Source organism: Musa acuminata, chromosome BXJ2-9 (assembly GCF_036884655.1).
Source record: "Musa acuminata AAA Group cultivar baxijiao chromosome BXJ2-9, Cavendish_Baxijiao_AAA, whole genome shotgun sequence".
Taxonomy (NCBI): Eukaryota; Viridiplantae; Streptophyta; class Magnoliopsida; order Zingiberales; family Musaceae; genus Musa; species Musa acuminata.
In genome coordinates, this window is record NC_088346.1 from 44,960,306 (window position 1) to 44,981,813 (window position 21,508).

Here is a 21,508-nt window from a genome sequence, read left to right on the forward strand (position 1 = left end):
TAACACGTGGTACTACATATTAGATCAATGTGAAAGTGATGTATAAAAAGATAATTTCAATACCCTTTTTATTTTTATCACATGAGATTTTAAAATTATTATTATTTGATAAAATGATTAAAAACAAAAGGAATATTAAAATTATATTTTTATCCATACCTTTCATGTTAATCGAATATATGGTGTTAATTATTATATTTTTCGTCAATACAGTCAATGGTATTATGATAAATAAGATTATTTATTTTTATTTTTAAAATTATTATAAATTTTTTAAGTATAAAAATTATGATATTAATAGGGTCCAAATACAGAGAATAATAAATAATTAGCTCTCCTCTCGATCTCTTCTCTCTCGATCTCTTCGTCGTTTAGCTGCCTCTCTTCTTGCATCTTTCCTCACTTCTTTTGGCAATTCTTTACCGCCACCATTTCCGTAAGATCATCCTTTAGTCCATTGTTTTTCCTTTGATCAGTCTCCTCCCTATAATTCATCATATCGATCATAAATTTCACTCTTAATTCTCATCATACATATGTATTAATTATATCCTTATTATTATAATTTTTTCTCTTATATTGTCAAATAATTTGTTTTAGGTTGGAGTAATGTAATTAGTCCGCGTGTCATTGAATAATTTTTACTGATTAATTATTTTTTCGAGTATCGCCATGTGTTTGCATCTCTGGACAAAGCATTTATATTTATAATATTGGTTGATGTTATTCTACCAAATTTTTATTTATATTTCTATTTAATATTATCTATTCTTTAATTTTATTTTGGAATATTTTAATATGATATATAATATTTAAAGGATTTTTTAATTAAACATATTATCCAACTAGTGATACACTCATCAAAGGCTCGATTTACAAAAAAGAAAAAAATATGTACTTTTCCACAAAATTCGCCAACGAAAGCCTCCCTAACAGCGTATGAAAGCCCTTTCAGAAGTGCCGTCGCCACTATATTCCATTTGTCCCGCTTCCTCGATCTTCGCTGGTCCTAATAATGGCGAGTATTCTATGAAGTGCGACGGCTTTGGATTCCGGAATTCTTGACGTCAGAAGCCCTTGACCTCTCTCCCCAAAAGAACCACCGAATTCCTCCGGAGATGATTCCGAGGGCACTCGGCTTGAAGACGCCGATCCCTTTCCCCGCTATTCACGCGCGCACGTCTCTCCCCCTTCTTCGCCGACGAACAGCATCGTTACGGTTTTCTTCTTCTTCTTCTTGTTCGTCTTCTGCCCTTAATTATTGGAAGTCCTCCTTTTTTCCCCTTTTTTTTCTTTGTTTTCATGTTGTTGATCTTTGGTTTGACTGCTTTACTTTGTTCCTCCGCTTTTAAGCAGCAAACGATGATAAGATTTTGTTGGGAAGATGCGTTTCGGCAAAGGCGGCCGATTCCTTCGAACCCGATCGAAGCGCTAAAGATGCATTCCGTCCTTCACAGGTTTTCCTTTTTGACATATTTGAATCTCCTCTAAATGTGTATAAAATTACTTGAAACGTTGATTGGTGGCATGCGCTAACTCTCTAGTGCAGTGCTATTCATTTTATTATTTATGAAGTTAGGCCATTGGTTTGGTCTAATTCTCTAATTGGACGGTATTGGTGCTTGGTTTCTTTCAGGAGGTTCGGCAGGATGAAATCAGCATCTTGAAGATTCTAAAGGGAGCGAACTCCATTATCCCTCACGTAGTGCTTGCGAGTACAGTGTTGGCGCTTGTATATCCACCGTCTTTCACATGGTTTACAACCAGGTCATGCATAATATTCCTTTGTGTTCAATGCACATTTCTGATATGGTACCACTTGTCTACTTCCTCTGATTCGAAATTGACAATTTGCTTCATCCACCGGGTGAAGTAATTGAGTAATTGAATACTTAGTTTAGTTGTTCATCATATCGGCCTTGCTTTGATCATCGTTTTTCCAGAGATGGATTGCATGAATAGGCATGGATATATCACGATGTTTTAGCATGTGAAATCCTCACCTAGAGGCTTCTTATCCACTTTAAAGCAGGTTTCTAAGTTGTACGTTAATCATTTGTTATCATGAGCTATTTTACCTAGTGAATTTTCTCTAAGAAATCTAAATAAATGATGCTTTGTCCATGAAATTAATATTTATTAATCTCATGGCTTAAGTAGTGTTCGGCTGATGGATTTCTGACATGGACAAATGGATAAAAATTACAGCTGTGGAAAATTCTGGATAAGCAGATAACATCCTCTCAATTTTGGGATTGTGATTGAGCTTATTGTTGGGCATTTGTACATAGTCATTAGGATCAATATATCTAATTCTCTCTTTAGCATATTGAACCTTTTGTACCTATCGATTTGATTTATGAAGGAAAGAGAAGCTTCAGGTTAGTAACCTATTGTCATTTTTTAACTCCCATCAATTATCTTATAAGTTTGGGAATGACAAATATTACTAATTCTGGTACTTATGCCTGGTTATCTTTTTGAAACGCATTCATCTTATTATGCTCATATTCTTTTGTTAATCATGAAGGTACTATGCACCAGCACTTGGGTTCTTAATGTTTGCCGTTGGTGTAAATTCAAGTCTCAAAGATTTTGTAGAAGCATTCAAGAAACCTGATGCAATTGCTGCTGGATATGTTGGGCAGTTCATTATCAAGCCTCTGCTTGGATACTTATTTGGCAGCATTTCAGTTTCTCTCTTCAATCTCCCTAATTCTTTAGGTGACACAAATAACTCAAATTTCTATTCATGGATTTTGAAGAGCAAAACTTATTGATTCAGTTTATTCTTGACCTAGGTGCTGGGATCATGTTAGTATCATGTGTTAGTGGAGCACAACTTTCAAATTATGCAACCTTTTTGACAGATCCACCAATGGCCCCATTAAGCATTGTCATGACATCATTATCAACTGCCACAGCAGTTTTTGTTACACCAACCTTATCTTTATTGCTCATTGGCCAGAAGTTGCCTGTGGATGTGAAAGGAATGATGTCAAGTATCGTGCAGATTGTAGTTGCACCAATTGCTGCAGGTCTTTTTCTAAACAGGTACCACGCTTAGCTTTCAATTTCTTTTTAGTTTAAAGCTTCTTTTCACATTTGGGATGATTCAGTCATTAGTAGTATAGTGTATCATGCATAATTGTTGCACAAGTCTGAATGGAAGTGACATTATATATCACCAACTGCAACGTATGCATACATGCTAACCAATGTATGACATCATGTGGATATGTATTACAAGCTGTTTTGTGACTAGAAATGAGTGAATAATGAATTAAAACATGTTTTGTATATGTATTACAAGCTGTTTATAAAGAAAACATATCTAGAAGATTCGTAAACAGATATATATTAAATTAAAAATTCAATATTATACTTTAAGTTATGGCTACTACAATTATAAAAATGACTTGAATTTATGGGGGATGGTTTGAGGTCCTCGATATGATCCTATTTCAGATCAATATTGAAATCATAAATGCCCCATGCATAAGACTGCTCTCATGATATCTGATACTGACAAATAATGTATCATTGATGGAACAACATTGTAGCAATCATGACCTTGTCGTCATTAATAATATGAGTGGTAAGAGGCACCCGAGTCCAAAATGGTTGTGGCAAGTATGACTTGACATTTACTGTAGTAGAGCTACGAGTGTCATCTAGTACAAGAGGCCATATGGTACATCCAATTCCGAGAAAAATGATTCACTACCATCATGAAACTGTTGGCCACAAGATGCATGGTGTTAGGAAGGTTGTGAACACGATGAGCTTCTATTGGACTGAAGATCATACAAAATGTTTTACCTCCATATAGTTATCAACTGTCTTTTCTTTGCCCTTATTGTTGTGATCATAAACAAAATGTGGATCTATGTGCATCATCATCTTCATCCTAGGTGGCATGACTGTGCTCCACCCATCCGTGTTTGCATAGCAGGAACATGAGCTTCTCAGTACTGGCCACTATCATCAATGGACACTATTGTCCATGTCACTATCATCTCCGTGGACCTCACAATATGAAGTAGAAGCATCTCTTCTCCCAATTTGTACTCGTTGCTCATTGATTACATCCAGAGAGTCAACTGCATTGAGCAACCTTTTCCCTTGCTATTGTGGCCGGATGACTTACTCTGATGTAGCATGCCACGGGCCATAGAACAATGATTATTTGTAGCTTGGTTGCTTGACCACCTCTTGACACCAGGCCTTGCCCTTCGTCTGTCCCAGTAGTCTCCTCCTGTAAACCTTGTTATTCCTCCTTGCCTCATCCAAAATAGATCATCCAGTTTCTTCACTGTGCATACCCAATCAATCAGATCTGAGTGATCATTATAAAAGTCTTGTTTAAATGGATCTATCTTGAGTTCCTCTCTTCTTGCTTAACTCATGGTAGTGTAGCTTGACACATAGTTATAACTTATAATGAATATAGATAGGTTTCTCCAAGCCTACATAAAAAAGTTGAGTATGAGGTGTTGTATGTAAAGGCTAATGTTGGCCAATTACGTTTGTAGGGTTCGAGTCATGGAAACAGCCTCTTTAAATATTTAAAGGTAATGTTGCGTACGTTGACCCTCCCCAAACCCCACATTGGTGGGAGTCTTGTGCACTCGGTACACCCTTTAGTGACCCTCCGAATGGTAAGTACAACTCAACTATACAAAATAATGGTGTTCTTGCCGAACATACCAAAAGCCTCTCAAAAAAGTCATCCTAAATTAACATATATCAACAATTAATAATCAATTAAACATGACTTAGTTCCATCACCACAAGTTTAATAAGCAAGTTATTGTACTTCATAGATGAAATCAGCTACATAGTTCTCATCTAGTTCCAGTCATATAAGGAAGTTGCAGAGAAATTGCAACAGTTCATCATCATCGGTAAGGTTGTACTGATATTTTGTATGCAGAATTAAGATAATAACCTACCTGATGAACATAACATACTTAAAGTTTTGTATATTTTAAGTTTCTAATTAACTTTATAAAACACAATCTGAATATTCTTATCTATCTTGTGAATATTTTGGGACATCTGATTCTCTCATCTCCAATCAGTGATATGGAGATTGGCTCTAACTGTTTCTTTTTATCCTTGCTTGTGGATTGCTTCATCATATTAGTCTAGTTACAACAACTGTGAATAATCCTTGCTTTTATGTAACTAATTGTTTGGATTTACACCTTAAGCATTGGTCTGGTGGTGATGTACCAATCTCATTTACCAAAGTCTGAGGGTTCGAAACCTCATCCGATATATTTTTTAAAGTGTCAACTAGCTTAGTTGGCAAAGACTTTGACAGCTTATTGTAAGGTTTTGTGCTTGAATTCTGCCTTCTCCACTTACCCTTTGTAAATAAAAGGAAATGTTTCGATTTTAAGATTTTTTATGATTTGTTGACTACTTCCATAACAAATTTCAATATTCAATATCTTTGTTCCTATACTTCTGATTTACCCCTTCTTCATATGTCAACTTTTTGTTCTCCATGCACTAACCTTACTTTATGAATTTTGAAGGTTTCTCCCAAGGATCTGTGCTGCAATTCAGCCTTTTCTGCCCCCATTATCAGTGTTTGTGACAGCTCTCTGTGTCGGTTCTCCTTTGGCAATAAATATGAAGGCAATCATTTCCCCTTTTGGAGTCACGATAGTGCTTCTTTTATTTGCATTCCACGCTTCGGCATTTATATCTGGTTATGGGTTTGCTGGTATCTTATTCCGTAGATCAGCAGATGTCAAAGCACTACAAAGAACCATATCTTTCGAGACAGGTTGCCACATCTGTACACATTATTTTTAGCTTTTGCAAAATTAAATATAGATGTCTAACAGTTTTGCTTATTTCAGGGATGCAAAGCAGTCTTCTAGCCCTTGCACTTGCAAATAAATTCTTCAAAGACCCTCTTGTCGGTGTGCCTCCAGCCATCTCGGTGAGTCATTAGCAGTCGTGCCTTTGGTAACAATGTTTTATTCTACATTTATTTCGATGTGAGGACAAGTGGAGAGCCAACATTTGCCTGTTATTGAGCTCTAAAAGAAGATGTAAAGCAATGGATGGGAAGGGGGAAAAATGAACGGACTGGTTTTCTAATTTCTCTGTTACACCAAAATGTAGGTCGTCTTGATGTCTCTGATGGGTTTCGCTCTGGTGATGATATGGTCCAAGGGGAAGCAACAAGTGCAACCAGTTAAGATATAATGCAGAGTGGAACACAGAACATCGATGAATCTTGTGGACGATTTGACTGAGTATAAGCTGAAAATAAAGATTGTGCGTCTCCCTGCCTGGACATGAATGCGCTATGGAGAGGGATTGTTGGACCATTTTGAAGAGTAATCTTTGATTTGTTCGTTGTTCTAAACGCTTTACATGGAGTTGTGTCGTGGATCCATTTCTTATGAGCTTTAGATCGATGCTACTTGGGAAATTTTACAAAGCATGTCAGAGATGGGCTGCTGCTGGCATAGCCATCGATCTCTCAGTGTAGCGCTGTGGATATATAAGAGTAATGTTCGTGTTTCCCTGTAGTGCCTATTATGATATCTTCCGCTCCAACAAAAGTTTTCTTTTCTTTTTGTTGATTCGCTTTCGATCCAGGTGAGTCGCCGATCGACTCCATGTTTCTCATTATCGTTTTAAAGAACTCTAGGGGTCCGGTTCGCTCCTCCTGATCTTTCATGGTTTTGTTCATCAATGATCTAAACACAATACGTAGATATATCATACTAGAGAATTCATTAATGCTTAATCATCATCTAATATATAACCGTTAGGAAAAACATCTAAGTTATCCATGCTATTTGCTCCTGTGTGGACAAAAGTCTAAGTAGGTCATTCAAGGTTGTCTCCTCGTTGCTGTCCACGTGAATAAAATGTCAAGAGGAGGATGATGAAACAATTATAAGTTGTCCCATCCAAAGCCAAATATAAAATATAATCCTCAATACTACTAAGGAGCTCTTTCCCTTGGAAAAATATATACTAATTAAAGATATCAATCATTAACTTGAGCATAAGAGGGATTAGATCAAGAAACTTCTTTCGACATTAGTCTTAGTGCAAGCAACACCTCGAGAGCTAGACGCTTCACCTCGGAGATACTTCTGACACTTCTATGCCTTCAGGTTTGGACCACGTTTGGTTAACTCAGAAGGAGGGTATGATATTTCAAGAATGTTCGCCCAATAATCCTACCAAGAAATGCTCTAGCGATTAGGCCCTACTTCCGACTCATAACACTTACTCAAAGGGGGCAGTTGGTATCCTTCCCTTATGTAGATGCATCCACTTCAACGTAAACACCAACATGGTACTCGCTTCTGTTCGATGACCGAAGCCTTTCACCCCCAGGGACGACCTTGAGCCACTTGCTTCTCATACCAAGGTATTTCTAAATCTCACTCAATAAATACAGACACTAACAAGCATGATGCAAGCTATTGCCCTGCTCCTACCTCAGTTAAGCTAACAAGCAATGCCACTATCTCAACCGCAATCAATATCTCAATAGCTACTAGCATTGGTGCCTGTCGGGATTCCACCACCCGACGCAGTGTTAGTATCTTAGGATCGCCCAAGGTAAGTGAAATTATTGGCTAAGGAAGCACCCGACTCCCCAATCGTGGAATTCAGTGTACCGTCGCACCACTACTCTGCCCTATTCGAATCTAAGACCTAGTCAGCGAACTCGATGGGTGACCCCTAAAGATCCAACTATGACAAATGGACCAATACTTAGAAAAAATGTGAGATTTCTAGCAATCCTGAGGTAAAAAGTCGGACAACCCCACCTCGGGTCAGTCTTTATTCACTCGGAACATCTAAGATGAGTCAATCTCAACAAACTTTTGTCTCATATCACTGGAGACTATTGATGGCAGTACTGACTTGATAAAGCACATTATCTCTTTCCATGTCCATATGTTGCTATACGGCGCCTTAGACGCCCTAATGTGTCACACCTTCCCGATAACGTTAAAAGGCTTGGCACAAGAATAGTACACTCACTTGAAGTCGCTCTCAGTCGACTCTTTGGCTCAGCTTGCAAAGGAATTCAAGCTCTACTTCCTCGGGAATGTGCACTCGAGGTTATCGATGATAATGCTCCTCGAACTTAGGCAAAAGGAGGAAGAAACACTCTCTGACTTCGTCGCTTGATTCATTAACGAGATCTAAGGCATGCAGGAAGCCCATCCGTCACTTGTAATGTATGTCTTCATGATGGGGCTCAAGCTCTCTCGCTTTTTCTGGTCATTGGTGGAGATGCCACTGATGGCGATGCCCAAGGTGCTCCAAAGGGCTAACTAATCCATTGCCATAAAGGAAATCAAGTGTGAGGAGATGCACAAAAGATTGAGGCGAAAGTGATTACCGTTGATGCGAACTCCGAGGTCACCACGATGAAGAAGAAATAACCAACCCAAGCTGCCTCACCCGATGTTTGAGTCGACTCCCTTGAACATGATTAGAACTGAAGTTTCTTTACAGATAAAGAAAAAGAGCTCTTGAAAGACTATCAATCGATGAAGACATAATTGGAGAGGAGGAACAAATCCAAGTACTGCTGCTTCTACCACAATTATAGCCATGACATGGAGGACTATTGGGAACCTTCGCCCAAACTTCATGGGTCGGTGGAGAGGCAAATCGACGTCATTATCGATGGACCTGCATTGGGAGAAGACATCTCCTTAGGTCGTAAAGCCTATACCCGAGCTATTATTAAAAAGTATCCAAGGTCTGAAAATGACTCAAAAATAGCCTTAAAGGAAGAAGAGACAGAGCTTGCACGTCATGTTTGGGGATGAGTACTGCTCTAAAATGATGATGAGCAAATTCATAGTGGTCGACATCCTTTCAGCATACAATGTGATCACAAGGTGACCCACACTCAATAGGTTGAGAGCAGTGGTGTCAACCTACCACATATTGATGAAATTCTCAATAAGAACTAATATCGAAGAATTGAGAAGCAACCCAAGGGAGTCACACCAGTGCTATCTGACGATAGTCTTCCAACTGAAGAAGGCTCGGCCTAAGGCACCACAAATGGACCCTCATAATTTCTCCAAGTCCCTCCCACATCCAAAGCCGATGGAGTCATTGATTGAGGTCTTGGACAAAGCTCGCTACAATGGGAAGAGGATCTAAAAACTACCACGATGGAGAGATGACATGAAATTTGCCATGATAGAGGAAAAACTTGAACATTGCCACAGCGGGAGGATCCAAAATCCACCACAACAAAGCGAGAACTTAAAATCCACCACGGTGGAGGGAGAACTTGAAGCCTACCATGGCGAGAGGATCTAAAATCTACCATAGTTGAGAGAAGACTTGAAATCCACCATAGCGGAGGAACCAAAATCCATCATGGCAAAGACAGTGCAAAATGTAACAAAGGTATGTGAGTCGGGAGAATCTGACTAGCGCCATGAGAAATCTCCTATGATAGTGCTATTTGAAATGTGCTCGAAATGTGTGAGTCGGGAAAACCGAACCTACACGGACAGAAATCCACCACTAAGGAGATATGAGATAAAATGTGCTTGAGGCATTTGAGTCAGGAAAATATTGTTGGGAAATCTAGGGCAGTGTCACATGCACAGTGGAAGAACATAAAATAAAAATCCAAGAATTTCATGCATAAAAAGTTTTCATCGTTGTGCGAAGATTGGTGTTCAAAAACTCACAAAATAAAAAACTATACATATATAAAAGATATGTTACCTAGGAAGATTGTATATCCCTGAAAAATTATAGATTTGTAGGAGAGGATGAAGAAGGTCAACTATCCTCCTCTCTAGTGGTGATCCACATGGCAGGTGTTGTGAAGACACTCCTCAAATTACTACACAATCCTCCTTTCTATGCGCACTATGCAATCAAGAAGGGGATAAAATATGAAAACCAAACTTGCACGGACAGAAATCCACCACTGAGGAGACATGAGATAAAATGTGCTTGAGGTATTTGAGTCAGGAAAATATTGTTGGGAAATCTAAGGCAGCATCACATGCACAGTAGAAGAACATAAAATAAAAATCCAAGAATTTCATGCATAAAAAGTTTTCATCGTCGTGCAAAGATTGGTGTGCAAAAAGCCGCAAAATCAAAAATTGCACATATGTAAAAGATATGTTACCTAGGAAGATTGTATATCCCTGAAAAATTATAGATTTGTAGGAGAGGATGAAGAAGGTCAACTATCCTCCTCTCTAATGGTGATCCACATGGCAGGCGTTGTGAAGACACTTCTCAAATTGCTATACAATCCTCCTTTCTATGCGCACTATGCAATCAAGAAGAGGTCGACCCTTCTGGCTGTCCACATGCCCTAAACTAGGGCTGTTGGCTGAGGAGGAGAGGGAGAGAAGAGTATAGGAAGTGACAGCTAAAATAGTCTAGCTTGTAGTCCTTTGGTTCATTCCTATTTATAGAGGTCCCTTGTCAATTTAACCATCATAGATTATGCTATATTGGGTACTAGATCTCCATCCAACTACCCAAGCCTCTTGGATTAGTGGATCTCTACCCAATAATCTTTCATTGACTCTTATTGGATCTTATCCATAATATCCAATAATTCAAGTGCTTATTGGATATCCAATAATATAGGGGATCCAACGGATATCTAATATCTGAACCTTTACTCGTTGCAATACCTACCATATGTGTATGACTCCCTAGGCCTAATATCTAGCTGGTCATGAGTCATACCTATTAGAATTCCTTTTGGCTCAGTGAATTATATTGTCTTTATAATGATTCACTCGACTCATCGATTACATATGTATTAAGCCATTACGCAGCGGTCTCTAAATGATACAAGGAAATTTAATATATTGGGTATGTCTATCCTCAGTTATTATGTATCTATAGTCCCTAATCCATCTAATATCCTAGAGACCATATACTGGGTATGGAGCTGTCAGGCCCATACAGAATTTGCTTGAGTCTCACTCTAATCGGATTCTCTTAGAGAACTTTTTCTCTCTCAATCCGAATGACCCTGGCTAGGGATTTACCTGAACAAGAATATATAATATATTCCTTTCATGATACCAAGAGTGAATGATCCTCTATCGACATTTAATTGCTCTCGTAAGGTTGGCTACAACTACCAATGACCGGTTGTGATAAATCTAGAATTTCTAGACCTATAAGTCTGGTATCAAAGAGATGAGTACTCATACAGGACATTTTTGGTGTCTCAAGTCTAAAGACCATATACATTACTAGGACTACGAAATCACTATTCGACAGTAAGGTATCATCAACCATCCAGCATTCCATGAGCGAATCAATTATTAAACTCATTCTCCAATAAGCATCTGCATTGTATCCCTAGTATCCACACACTAGCAACTATGAGACCAACTGTCTTCATCATATATATGAGTATACAACACGATAATCTGTCCGGTTATCTCGATGTCCCTCTTAAGTAACCTATGACGAGAATTATTTATGGTTTATGTTTAAAGGTGAATCAGTCTTGTTATCGTGATCTTATCATGATCTGATTCTCATTGTATAGATCCATGAACATCACCATAATGCAACAGGCAATATGAAGTGAGAAAAATATCAAATAAATAATAAGCAAAAAGAGTGTGTATTGTTTTACACTTGCCATCACTTACGTGATTGACTTGCAAAACACCTATGACTAGTAAATATGACACGCACCATAAGAAATTCATTATAATGGTATAGGGCAAAATGTACCTAAGGCATGTGAATAAAGAAAACCTAACTTGCATTCAGAGAAATCTGCCACGATGGAAGCATAGGCTGAATGTGCTCAAGACACGTTAGTTAAGAAAACTCAACATGCATGAGGTGCTTGAGACATGTGAGTTGAGAAAACTTGACCCACATGAAAAGAAATCTGTCACAACAAAGACAAATGCTAAATATGCTCGAGACATATGAGTTAGGAAAACCCAACACGCGTGAGAAGAAATCCATCACAATGAAGACACAGGTCGAATGTGCCCGAGATGCGTAAGTTAGAAAAACCTGACCCGTATGAAAATAAATTTGCCATAACGGAGACATAAGCAGAATATGCCTAAGACATTTGAGTCAAAAAAACCAGACCCGTGTGTGGAGAAATCCAACATGATAAAAGTACAAAGCAAAATGTGTTCGAGGCATGAGTCAGGAAAATCCGACTTGTGCCACAAGAAATCCGCCATAGCGGTGTAGGCTAAAATGTTGTGGCATGTGACTCAAGGAAACTTGACTTGCACAAAGAGAAATCCATCAAGATGGAAGCATAAGCTAAATGTGCCCCAAGCACATAAGTTGAGAAAACTCGATCTGCATAAGAAAAAATCTATCACAACGGAAGCACATGCCGATTGTACTTGAAACGCATTAGTTAGAAAAACTCGACCCGCTTAAGAAGAAATCTGTCATGATGGAGGCATAGGCTGAATGTTCCTAACATATGTGAGTTAAAATAACCTGACTTGCTTGAGAAGAAATCCACCATGATAGAGGCACAGGTCGAATATGCCTGAGACCTGTGAGTCGGGAAATCCTGACCCGCATAAGAAAAAAATTGTTATAGTAGAGGCATAAGTCGAATGTGCCTGAGATGCGTAAGTCAAGAAAACTCAATCCACGTAAGGAGAAATTTATCAAGGCAGAGTTATAAGGCAAATGTTCCCAAGATGTATGAGTCGAAAAAATTCGACTCGCATGAGAAGAAATCTATCACGATAGAGGTACAGGGCAAAATTTACTTAAGGTGTGTGAGTTGAGAAAATTGGACTTATGTCAAAAGAAACTGATCACGAAGGAAGCCATAAGTCAAAGATGCCTAAGGTGCGCGGATCGAGAAGCTCAACCCCTACCACCCCAAGAGGCTTAGAGGTCCGGAGACTTGACCGCCTCCGCAAGAGGCAAGGAAGTTGGGCCTGTCGACTTCCACCTTTGTCCTTGCCCAAGGCATGGTGGTCGGGAAGCCCAACTTCCACCTCTGCCTAAGACGTGGATATTGAGAAGCCCAAATTCCGCCTCCGCTTAAGGTGTGGAGTTTGGGAAGCCCGACTCCCACCTCCGCTCAAGGTGTGGAGGTTGGGATGCCCGACCTCTACCTCTACTAGAGATGCGAAGGTCGAGAAACCCGACCTCTGTCATCACGCGAAGCATGGAGGTCAAGACGCTTGACCCCTGCATTTGCCAAGGCGAAGAGGTTGGGATGCCCGACCTCCACCTTTACCAAAGGCATGGAGGTCGGGAAGCTTGACCTCCACTGTCACCCGACGCATGGAGGTCGAGACGCCCGACCCCCGCCTTCACCAAAGCCGCGGAGGTTGGGCAACTAGACCTCCATCGTCACACGAGGCATGGAGGTCAAGATGCACAACCCTTGCCTCCGCCCGAGGAGTGGAGGTCGTGACGCCCGACCCTTACCTTCTCCCAAGGCGTGAAGATCAGGACGCTCCACCTCCATTGTCGCATGAGGCGTTAATTAGGAAAACCTGATCCACGAGAGGAGATCTTGAATGCTCTCTTATCATATGAATTAAACTCACACTCTAGGCCCCCCTAACAAGAGTCCTAAATCATGTCTTGGGTGGGAGGGGAACAAATGATAAGGAATACATTAATGGCCAGCACCACATGGAAGCTATTGTAGAACGAAAAAGATCCAAATCACCCCTGCTTGTCTACCCGCGTGGACAAAAGTCCAAGGCAGACCGTTCGGGACTATCTCTCCCTTGCCACCCATGTGAACAAAACATCAAGAGGGAGACATTGAAGCAATTATATGTTGTCCCCTCCTATAAAAGGTAATCTCCAATGCTACGCCAAGGGACTCTCTTTCTGAAAAAAAACCCATACTCATTAAAGACCTAAGTCATTAACTTGAGCAACAAAGAGATCGGGTCAAAAAAACTTCTCTCGACATCGGTCTTAGTGCAAGTGACACATCGAGAGCCCGACGCTTCCATCTCGGAGCCATCTTATAGCCACTTTGAAGTCACGTCAAAATCATCTCAGGGCTACCTTGAAGATACTTCCAATAATCCTATACCTTCTAGTTTGGACCACATTAGATTGACTTATATAATTTTCCCTAACACATCCTAGTGCCATGTCACCACCACTGCAGTGCCCATTTAAACGTCGGATCAGTCCATACTTCATAGTAACCCAAATGGTTCCGATAGAGTCATCAAATGGTAGTGGCTCCTCTGCGACAAATCACAAAGTCACATCATTTAGGTGTCAATCACAACTGTTACCAAAGCTCCAATATTCTAGCTCCCAAGGATCCTGAACCTCTAAATTTTATATTCTATATTATTTTTTCTTCAATTATTAATATAAATATCGAAAGAACTTTCATCGGACACTCTCCCCATGTAGTAGGATTCTACACCGAATTCAATCAGCTCTCGATAACAAAAGCTTTCGTCAAGCCCAAACAGGAACCAAATTGATTCATTTAAAGAGCAACAATCGCATTTCCACCGATTCAAGATCAGATAAATTTCTCACACCTTCGGGAATCAGATTCCAAAACTTTTCCCAGGGCAGCAACAAAACATTGATAACATGAGAAGTAAAGAACATAGAAAGAGCAAACAGTATCACGAAACCAACTACCAAAACAAGAGTTGGTCTTTCCTCTCTAGTAAAGCATGCTCTCAACCATGAAGCTGGTTCTTCAAAGGCTGTACATAACGGTACTTGCACGAGTTCTTAGATCACCTGATGGTGATGTATCGATTTGTGCCATGCTTAGCCCAGTGGTTCTTGAGATCCACTGCCATTGACAAATCATAGCCGTCAGCTGCCAGGCAACTGAGCAACTTCCTAAAAGCACTGCCACTCATCTTCCTTCCTCCCATCCGAGCATGGCGCTTGTTGGGCATGACAGGAAGTGGGTACATGGACAGTGACGAAGTGCAGCAAGAAGACTGCCATCCAAAATCCCCCCACCTATAGCACTGCCGTAACTTCCCAGTGCAGGAGCACACTGGCGCTGGCACACTCAATTCATTAGCAGAGAACTCATCAAAGCACAGATTACAGTTTCTCCATGTATCTGTCATCGTAGGGACCTCATTCAAATCTTTTTTACCTCTGACGATCTCCTGACCCTTCAGCTTGCCATGTTTATTTGCATGTGAGACCAGCATGTTCGAATCATCACCACGACCCTTCTTGCTTTTTCGCGGTGATTTTGATGACATCTTGTGTGGAGTGGCTTGGGTGCTGGTAGTGATCTTCTTAGCCTTCATTTCCTTTTCACTGTAATCAGCTACCATTGAGATTGGATATGCCTCAGTTATGTGCATCTGTCGTATGTGATCATATGGAGCATCTGCCAATTGGGGTGGTGATTCATGAACATCGAGATGTGCGTCTTGATGGCTATGACTTGTCCATAGGGGAGGAGTGCACCAAGAACAACATCCCTGTTCATTATAACCATTATAGCTCTTCTCACGGGCATAGCGAAGGGCAGCAATTGCATTGTCACGCTCCATAATGGCATTGTCCCTCTTGGCAAATGCAGCATCACGTTCCTTCAGAGCCATATCAAGCTCAGCCAAAGCAGCTGTCTTTTCAGAGATGGCCAGCTCACGTTCTTGAATAGCACTATCCCGCTCAGCTATCAAGGCAATGATCTTCAAAGCAGGATGATCCTTCATTTGATTTTGAGGCATTATCTGCTACAGTCTTTGGCAAATATAAGGACCACAACAGATCTATTTAGGGGAAACATTTAAACAATTGTCTCCACTGTCAAAGCTATTCCAGTTAAGAAAAAACAAAATAGATGCTTCTGGTCTAAGAGACAGCATCAGATGATTTAACATGCTGACTTCCAAGAACTTTTACTCCATGATATATATTATACCATAGAGATGACAAAAGAGGAACCTTTATTCAAAAGGATCATAAATCAAGTACAATCTTCACAAACAATTAAGACAAGATAACCACTTTCTGAGAAATTTGACATTCTGTAAAGGCACATACAGCTACAATTATTATCACATGAGTATGAAACTACCTTTGTGTAACTACTAATAGAACAGGTGACAGTGTCTGTTGGTTAACAGCTATAAAATTATTCTCTAAAACCAAGAATATGAACATGTAGATGCTGAATCTGCTAAAATATATCTAAATAACAATAAAAAACACAGTACATTTTTGTAGTCCAGCCAGTCAAGAAACACAGGCCATAGCATCAAGGTATATTCAGGCATAGGTTTAAGAGATCAATGGTACTTTGTCAAAGACACAGATAATGACTCCACAAAAAATCAGGGTTTATAAAGCAGAAAATATGATTTAAATAGGAAACACAATAATGTTTGCTTAAGAGTAACCTTGTGAATGCAATTTCCTATCTTAATCGATGACGGTTGTATTTTTATTTTTTCAGCCTAATTAAGATCAAAATTGTATAGCCACTAACAGGTTCTAACCAGTGAGCAAGAAGATCTAAAAACATGAATTTTTTCTACAAGAATAATTCCCACAATCAGGGTAATGGATTAAACATTTAAACGAAACAATAGACCATTGGATGGATCCCATGTCATCATAATTTATAAGCTTATCATGACATCAAGTCCAGTCTCCTCAAGATTTTCTGAGGTCATAGCAGTCAGAGGATAGTGAAAACCAGAAGAAACCCATATGAAGGTGTCATGGGCTAGTCTCACCAAGCACATTGTTAGCAACCACACAGGAAGGCTTCCCATGTGATACGCAGGATAGACGAACCAACTCCCACAGATCTCAAGCTTAACCATTTCATTGGCCTTGGCCAACCATAAGCACATGCTGCATTTCATGCCCATACAGTGATAGGGAACAAGGAAAGACACATCATGTGGACAAGCATGGCGTCATGCGCATAGGCCATCCGCAAACAAGCTTGAGGCATGGTGAACTGCCTCATAATGACATTAGGCTGCCACATGTTCAGCATGTAGTATCATCCACAGCACAGCCACTAATCATAATATTGGTGGGTTAAGGTGCACTACATTCTAAAGGGCTCTAAAATGAATCAAAATAGTCATTAATCAGACCATGAAAGACTAAATTTGCATCTAGAATGGGATGACGGGATAACATCAATAAAGGACATTGTAATATTCAGTCAGAGGATAAAAGGAAACGTAAAATAAGGTGATTGTTCTGCTTAAAGAGCACAAATAACATTATGTTAAATGAATGCCCAAGTGGGTCTATGACTAGAAGAAAATAGACAAAACATTAGGACAGTACTGGACAATCAGATGCTGAGACATATAAGAAGATAACAAAGTCGGTATAAGTCGATGCGCATATGTTTATCGTTGGTCAACAGTAAACGTAGAAAATCAAGAGAGGTTTTCATCAAGAATAACAAGATTTTAGAGACAGATTATGTAATGCAATTATCAACAACCAGCTGCAGATAACACTATGGCCGGCTCCCAGCAACCTCCGGCTACTGATCACATTCATGCATGTCATTGCCAGGAAACCACAAAGTAGATCTTGATAACAAAACCAATTATTATTTGCTAATTTAAACTTCTTACCTTATTGCGAATTGACCTGAACTGAGCTGGTTTGTGCCTCTTATGTTGCCTATGTCCACCATCAACCATATTCAGATCAAGTTTCAAGATAAAAGCAAAGATGCAGGCACCTGATTAATAATTTAGAAAAATATTATTTAAAGGTAAAAAATTTGAGTCCAACCTCAGTGCTCATTGCCTATCATGACACTAAAAGAGTAGGAAAAAAGGCTTTACAAAATCAGAAGCAGGATAATATGACGGAAAATATACATTAACAAAGCAGGAATATGAAGAAAAATAAACATTACAAGGAACAGTCATCTTTAAATAAGCCCGGTTGGGAGAGCAAGAGCAACTGGTTGAGACAGCGAGAGCAAGAGAGAGAAAGAGATATTAAAATATCACAAAAAAAAAAGATCAGACAAAGCCAAAAACCCTAGTCTGCATGCCAGTTCAACCTTGGATTGGTAGAATGAGATTGATTAAGAACCATGCAATGCAATACTCGCTATATATTGCATCAGGTAGTAGCTTAGTCTATTTATTTCTTCACAAACAAAATTAGTAGAACTACTGCAACACTCTAGATTCAGAAATGTCAAGAAACTAAATTGAAGAGACTCAGCAATAGCACACAAACCTTATATCAAGGAGGGAACAAGCAAATATGGATTAAGAGTTGGTCCATGTTGCCTTTCTAGAGATTGCAGCAGACCTAAGAAAAAGAACCATCTTAACCTCTAGTTAACTAAACCTGAAGAATTAGACTTGCTAAAATGCCAATATTCACTTGAGGTACACCAATGATTGTGTTGGCCCATAACTTCTGTAGCTCTAAATAAGAAAAAGATTAAAAATTGACTACAAAACTGATATTGGGAAGTTGTAATATGTCAAAGATTGTATATAAGCACTCATGAAAGTACTGTGCATTTCTAGAATAACACACAAGGAAGAATCATACTACTACCCTTTCTTAGACTTAAAAAGTTTCTTACTTTCCTGCTCAAGAAAAAAAACTTTTTTTCAACCAGTGTCATGGTTGTTTACAAAAGTAAAGAAGCAAAATATAAACAAGAGTATGGAAAAAATATAGTTCATAGTTTCATCATTTAGGAAACCAGTATTTGATATGTTAAATTTGTGTCTACTTAGGTCGCCTGGATCTGTCATGGTGGCAAAGCTGAAGGCAGCTTACAATTTAGAACAATTAACTTGGGCCTCAATTCGAGGGTCAAAGCAAAACATAATTGCAGCAAAGCTTAAAAAGCATATTAAGCAAGACTTGTGAGCAACAAAGCATCAAAGCAAGCAAACTCAAATGGATATGAAGCAAATAATAATGACATGCTTAAGGAAATACACAGAATAAAATAGAAGACATTCTTCAATTACCATGCCATAATGAAGAAATGGGACTTCTTACCTAAAGCACAGCCAGGTTTGTCTTAGCAGCAAGGTTGAGTCATTTCATCCGAGACAGACCAACTGAAAATAACACCTCTCCATGATAAAGACTTTAGAAAATACTAGCATAATAAAATATCAAATAACCACAGAGTCTCTAAGATTGACAATGATTGCTTCTTAAATAACTCAAAAGTTAATAACTGATCAGCAACCACAACATTTTTAGGCTTCAAACAGCTTCTGATTTGCAGTCTTAAGTTTAAGAAGTGAGTTAGGTTTATGTTGTCATTACCCACTAGCAATCAGGAATATGTACTCTGTAACTAGAGCAATTATAAATAAATATATATGCCTTATCCAAGAGACTGCCCTTTCTCGAACAAGATATAGAGCCACAACCAGAACTTTAACATCTAAATGTCTCATAGCTCCAAGAAGCTTAAAGCTTCCTACCATACAATTTGTAAAAATTAAGATTAGTTCAAGCCACAAGGAATAAATACCATTAAAGTATCCAAGTCATGGAATTAGCAAATGATGGGTGTGTAAACAGAGAAAGAAGCAAACACTACCATGTTAAAATACAAAAGAAAGAATCAAATAGACAAATACTACCATGTTAAAAAACAAATTGGCATCTGACAGCAGTATGGGGCATTTAAGATAATCAAACGGCCGATTGTATAGTTAAGTCAATCTCAATACTTCTTTCAGTGTTTTCATTGCAAGACTTAAAGAAAAGCTCATGGTCCTTTTAATAACCATTAAGTCCCTCATATTTATTCCAACCATCGAGGGTCACATCATAGTTGTTCCCACCATTTCTATACAAGTCCAATTCAGTCTTCTCCCCTTGTAACATCTTCTGAACATAAAGATCATGTCAGCTTTTTATCATATTAATTATTACCAAAATTATAGGCCACATAAAAAGAATCGATAGATGAATGTTGCATTCATGGAGACAAAATTCTGATACATGTGCATATATTTCAGGAAAACAAAAGCATGCTTATCACTATCTGACGTAGTAACAAATTATTACCAAATGCAATCCAATAACTGACGTAGTAACAAAAACAAAATTGTAAAATCCGATGACAGCTGATCTTTAATAACTCAATAACTGACACAGTAACAAAAACCAAACTGTAAAACCCATGACAGCTGATCCTTAATCAAGTGACTCCCACAAACAAAAAACACTGGCATCTAATACCAAAGTCATCACTTTTATATCATTTTTTAACTGAATAGTGTTCAGGATACCAAATGTATATTACCTAAAGTACACACTGAAGGAGAGAAATATCGATATCGTCCTATAAATATCAAGCCAATGACAAATTGTATTATAATCCACACAGATTGATATTATCTTATACATACCAAGCCAACGACACATTGTATCGGGATCCATTAATTGGAACTTCCCCTGTATATTAAACAATGCATAATCAACCAGGCACATTCAAGAACCAACGGAAAGAAGCAAGCCTCACGAATACAACCTCATCAACTGTTAGAGAATCAGGGCAGTTGTTTGGAGTCAATGAGAGTAATCAGGTAAGAGTATAGAAGCAATCCACAAGACTTCGACACTCTCGCATCTAAAATTCATAGCACGAAATAGACAAAAGAGAGCAAATATGAAGGGAACCTATTGAACAATAATTCCAGAGGAACGCATTGTGGTTTTCTGTCTGGCGGCGGTGAGGTGGCTCCGTCGTGGTCGACTCGACGAGCATGCCGCGGCCACCACGGACGCGGTGGAGACTCTGCTAAGCGATTGTGGCGGTGGGAGAAATCAATCAGTGGAGAGAAAATAGAAAAACGAGGAGGTGAATATCGCGATGGAAGTAGAATCGAAGGGGATCTGGGATTCACGGGCTTGGCATGACATGATGAGAGGAGGAGCTTTTAGGCTCCGACACGGGTGCTGAACGAGGGAGGTACAGTAGACGGAGCGACGAAGATGCGAGACGAGAGTCCGACGGAGCGACGGAAAGAGGGTAAGAGACGGGGACGAGGGATTTGGCGAACAGAAGAAACCAAATGGGTTGGGTTTAAGCGCAAGCAGAAAGTGTTGTGGAGTATCCTCTGAAACCGTCCATCTTGCTCAGCTTTTCATCTCAACCGTTGGTTTTGATATTTAAAGTATCCCAACAAGTGGATCTATCTGACCGGATTAGTACCGATTAAATCGATCAAACATATTCGAATTAAAAACAATCATTTATCGATGTTGGCAGATTTTGAGTTAGGAACTGATTGATACAGACTGAAGAATTGGAGCACAGCAAAAGTAGGATAGATGAAAAGATCCGAAGCACACAGTTATGCATAATTTGATGAAAACAGTATCTGTAGATTAAGCAGCGTTTCCAAGCTTAGCTCGAGATTTTTGGTGCTCGTAATGTAAATAAACTCAACCATATCTATAGATTAAGCAAAGCTTTTGCAAGCTTAGACTTCGACATAGTCAAATCAGAAACCCCTGAGAATTACTA

At 39.2% G+C, this 21,508-nt stretch overlaps 2 protein-coding genes across 7 annotated transcripts; one reads left to right on the forward strand and one right to left on the reverse strand.

Moving 5' to 3' along the window:
• Nucleotides 1-968: 968 nt before the first annotated feature.
• LOC135623582 (probable sodium/metabolite cotransporter BASS5, chloroplastic) lies at nucleotides 969-6,551 on the forward strand. Its single transcript, XM_065126719.1, has 8 exons — nucleotides 969-1,239; nucleotides 1,357-1,457; nucleotides 1,637-1,767; nucleotides 2,531-2,724; nucleotides 2,802-3,054; nucleotides 5,547-5,800; nucleotides 5,877-5,959; nucleotides 6,145-6,551. Exons 1-8 carry the CDS (start codon nucleotides 1,119-1,121, stop codon nucleotides 6,226-6,228), a joined length of 1,221 nt encoding a protein of 406 aa, XP_064982791.1. The 5' UTR covers nucleotides 969-1,118; the 3' UTR covers nucleotides 6,229-6,551.
• Nucleotides 6,552-14,583: 8,032 nt separating this feature from the next.
• LOC135585140 (barley B recombinant-like protein D) lies at nucleotides 14,584-21,382 on the reverse strand. 6 transcript variants are annotated; one of them, XM_065126723.1, is made up of 4 exons: nucleotides 20,659-21,382; nucleotides 19,015-19,076; nucleotides 17,607-17,716; nucleotides 14,584-15,728 (listed from the first exon to the last, which is right to left on the reverse strand). In XM_065126723.1, exons 3-4 carry the CDS (start codon nucleotides 17,673-17,675, stop codon nucleotides 14,760-14,762), a joined length of 1,038 nt encoding a protein of 345 aa, XP_064982795.1. In that variant the 5' UTR covers nucleotides 17,676-17,716; nucleotides 19,015-19,076; nucleotides 20,659-21,382; the 3' UTR covers nucleotides 14,584-14,759. The 6 variants fall into 6 exon arrangements, with proteins under 6 accessions (XP_064982795.1, XP_064982797.1, XP_064982796.1 ...); XM_065126725.1 differs by having other exon boundaries at nucleotides 20,388-21,382; XM_065126724.1 differs by adding an exon at nucleotides 18,229-18,303 and having other exon boundaries at nucleotides 19,015-21,382.
• Nucleotides 21,383-21,508: the final 126 nt, after the last annotated feature.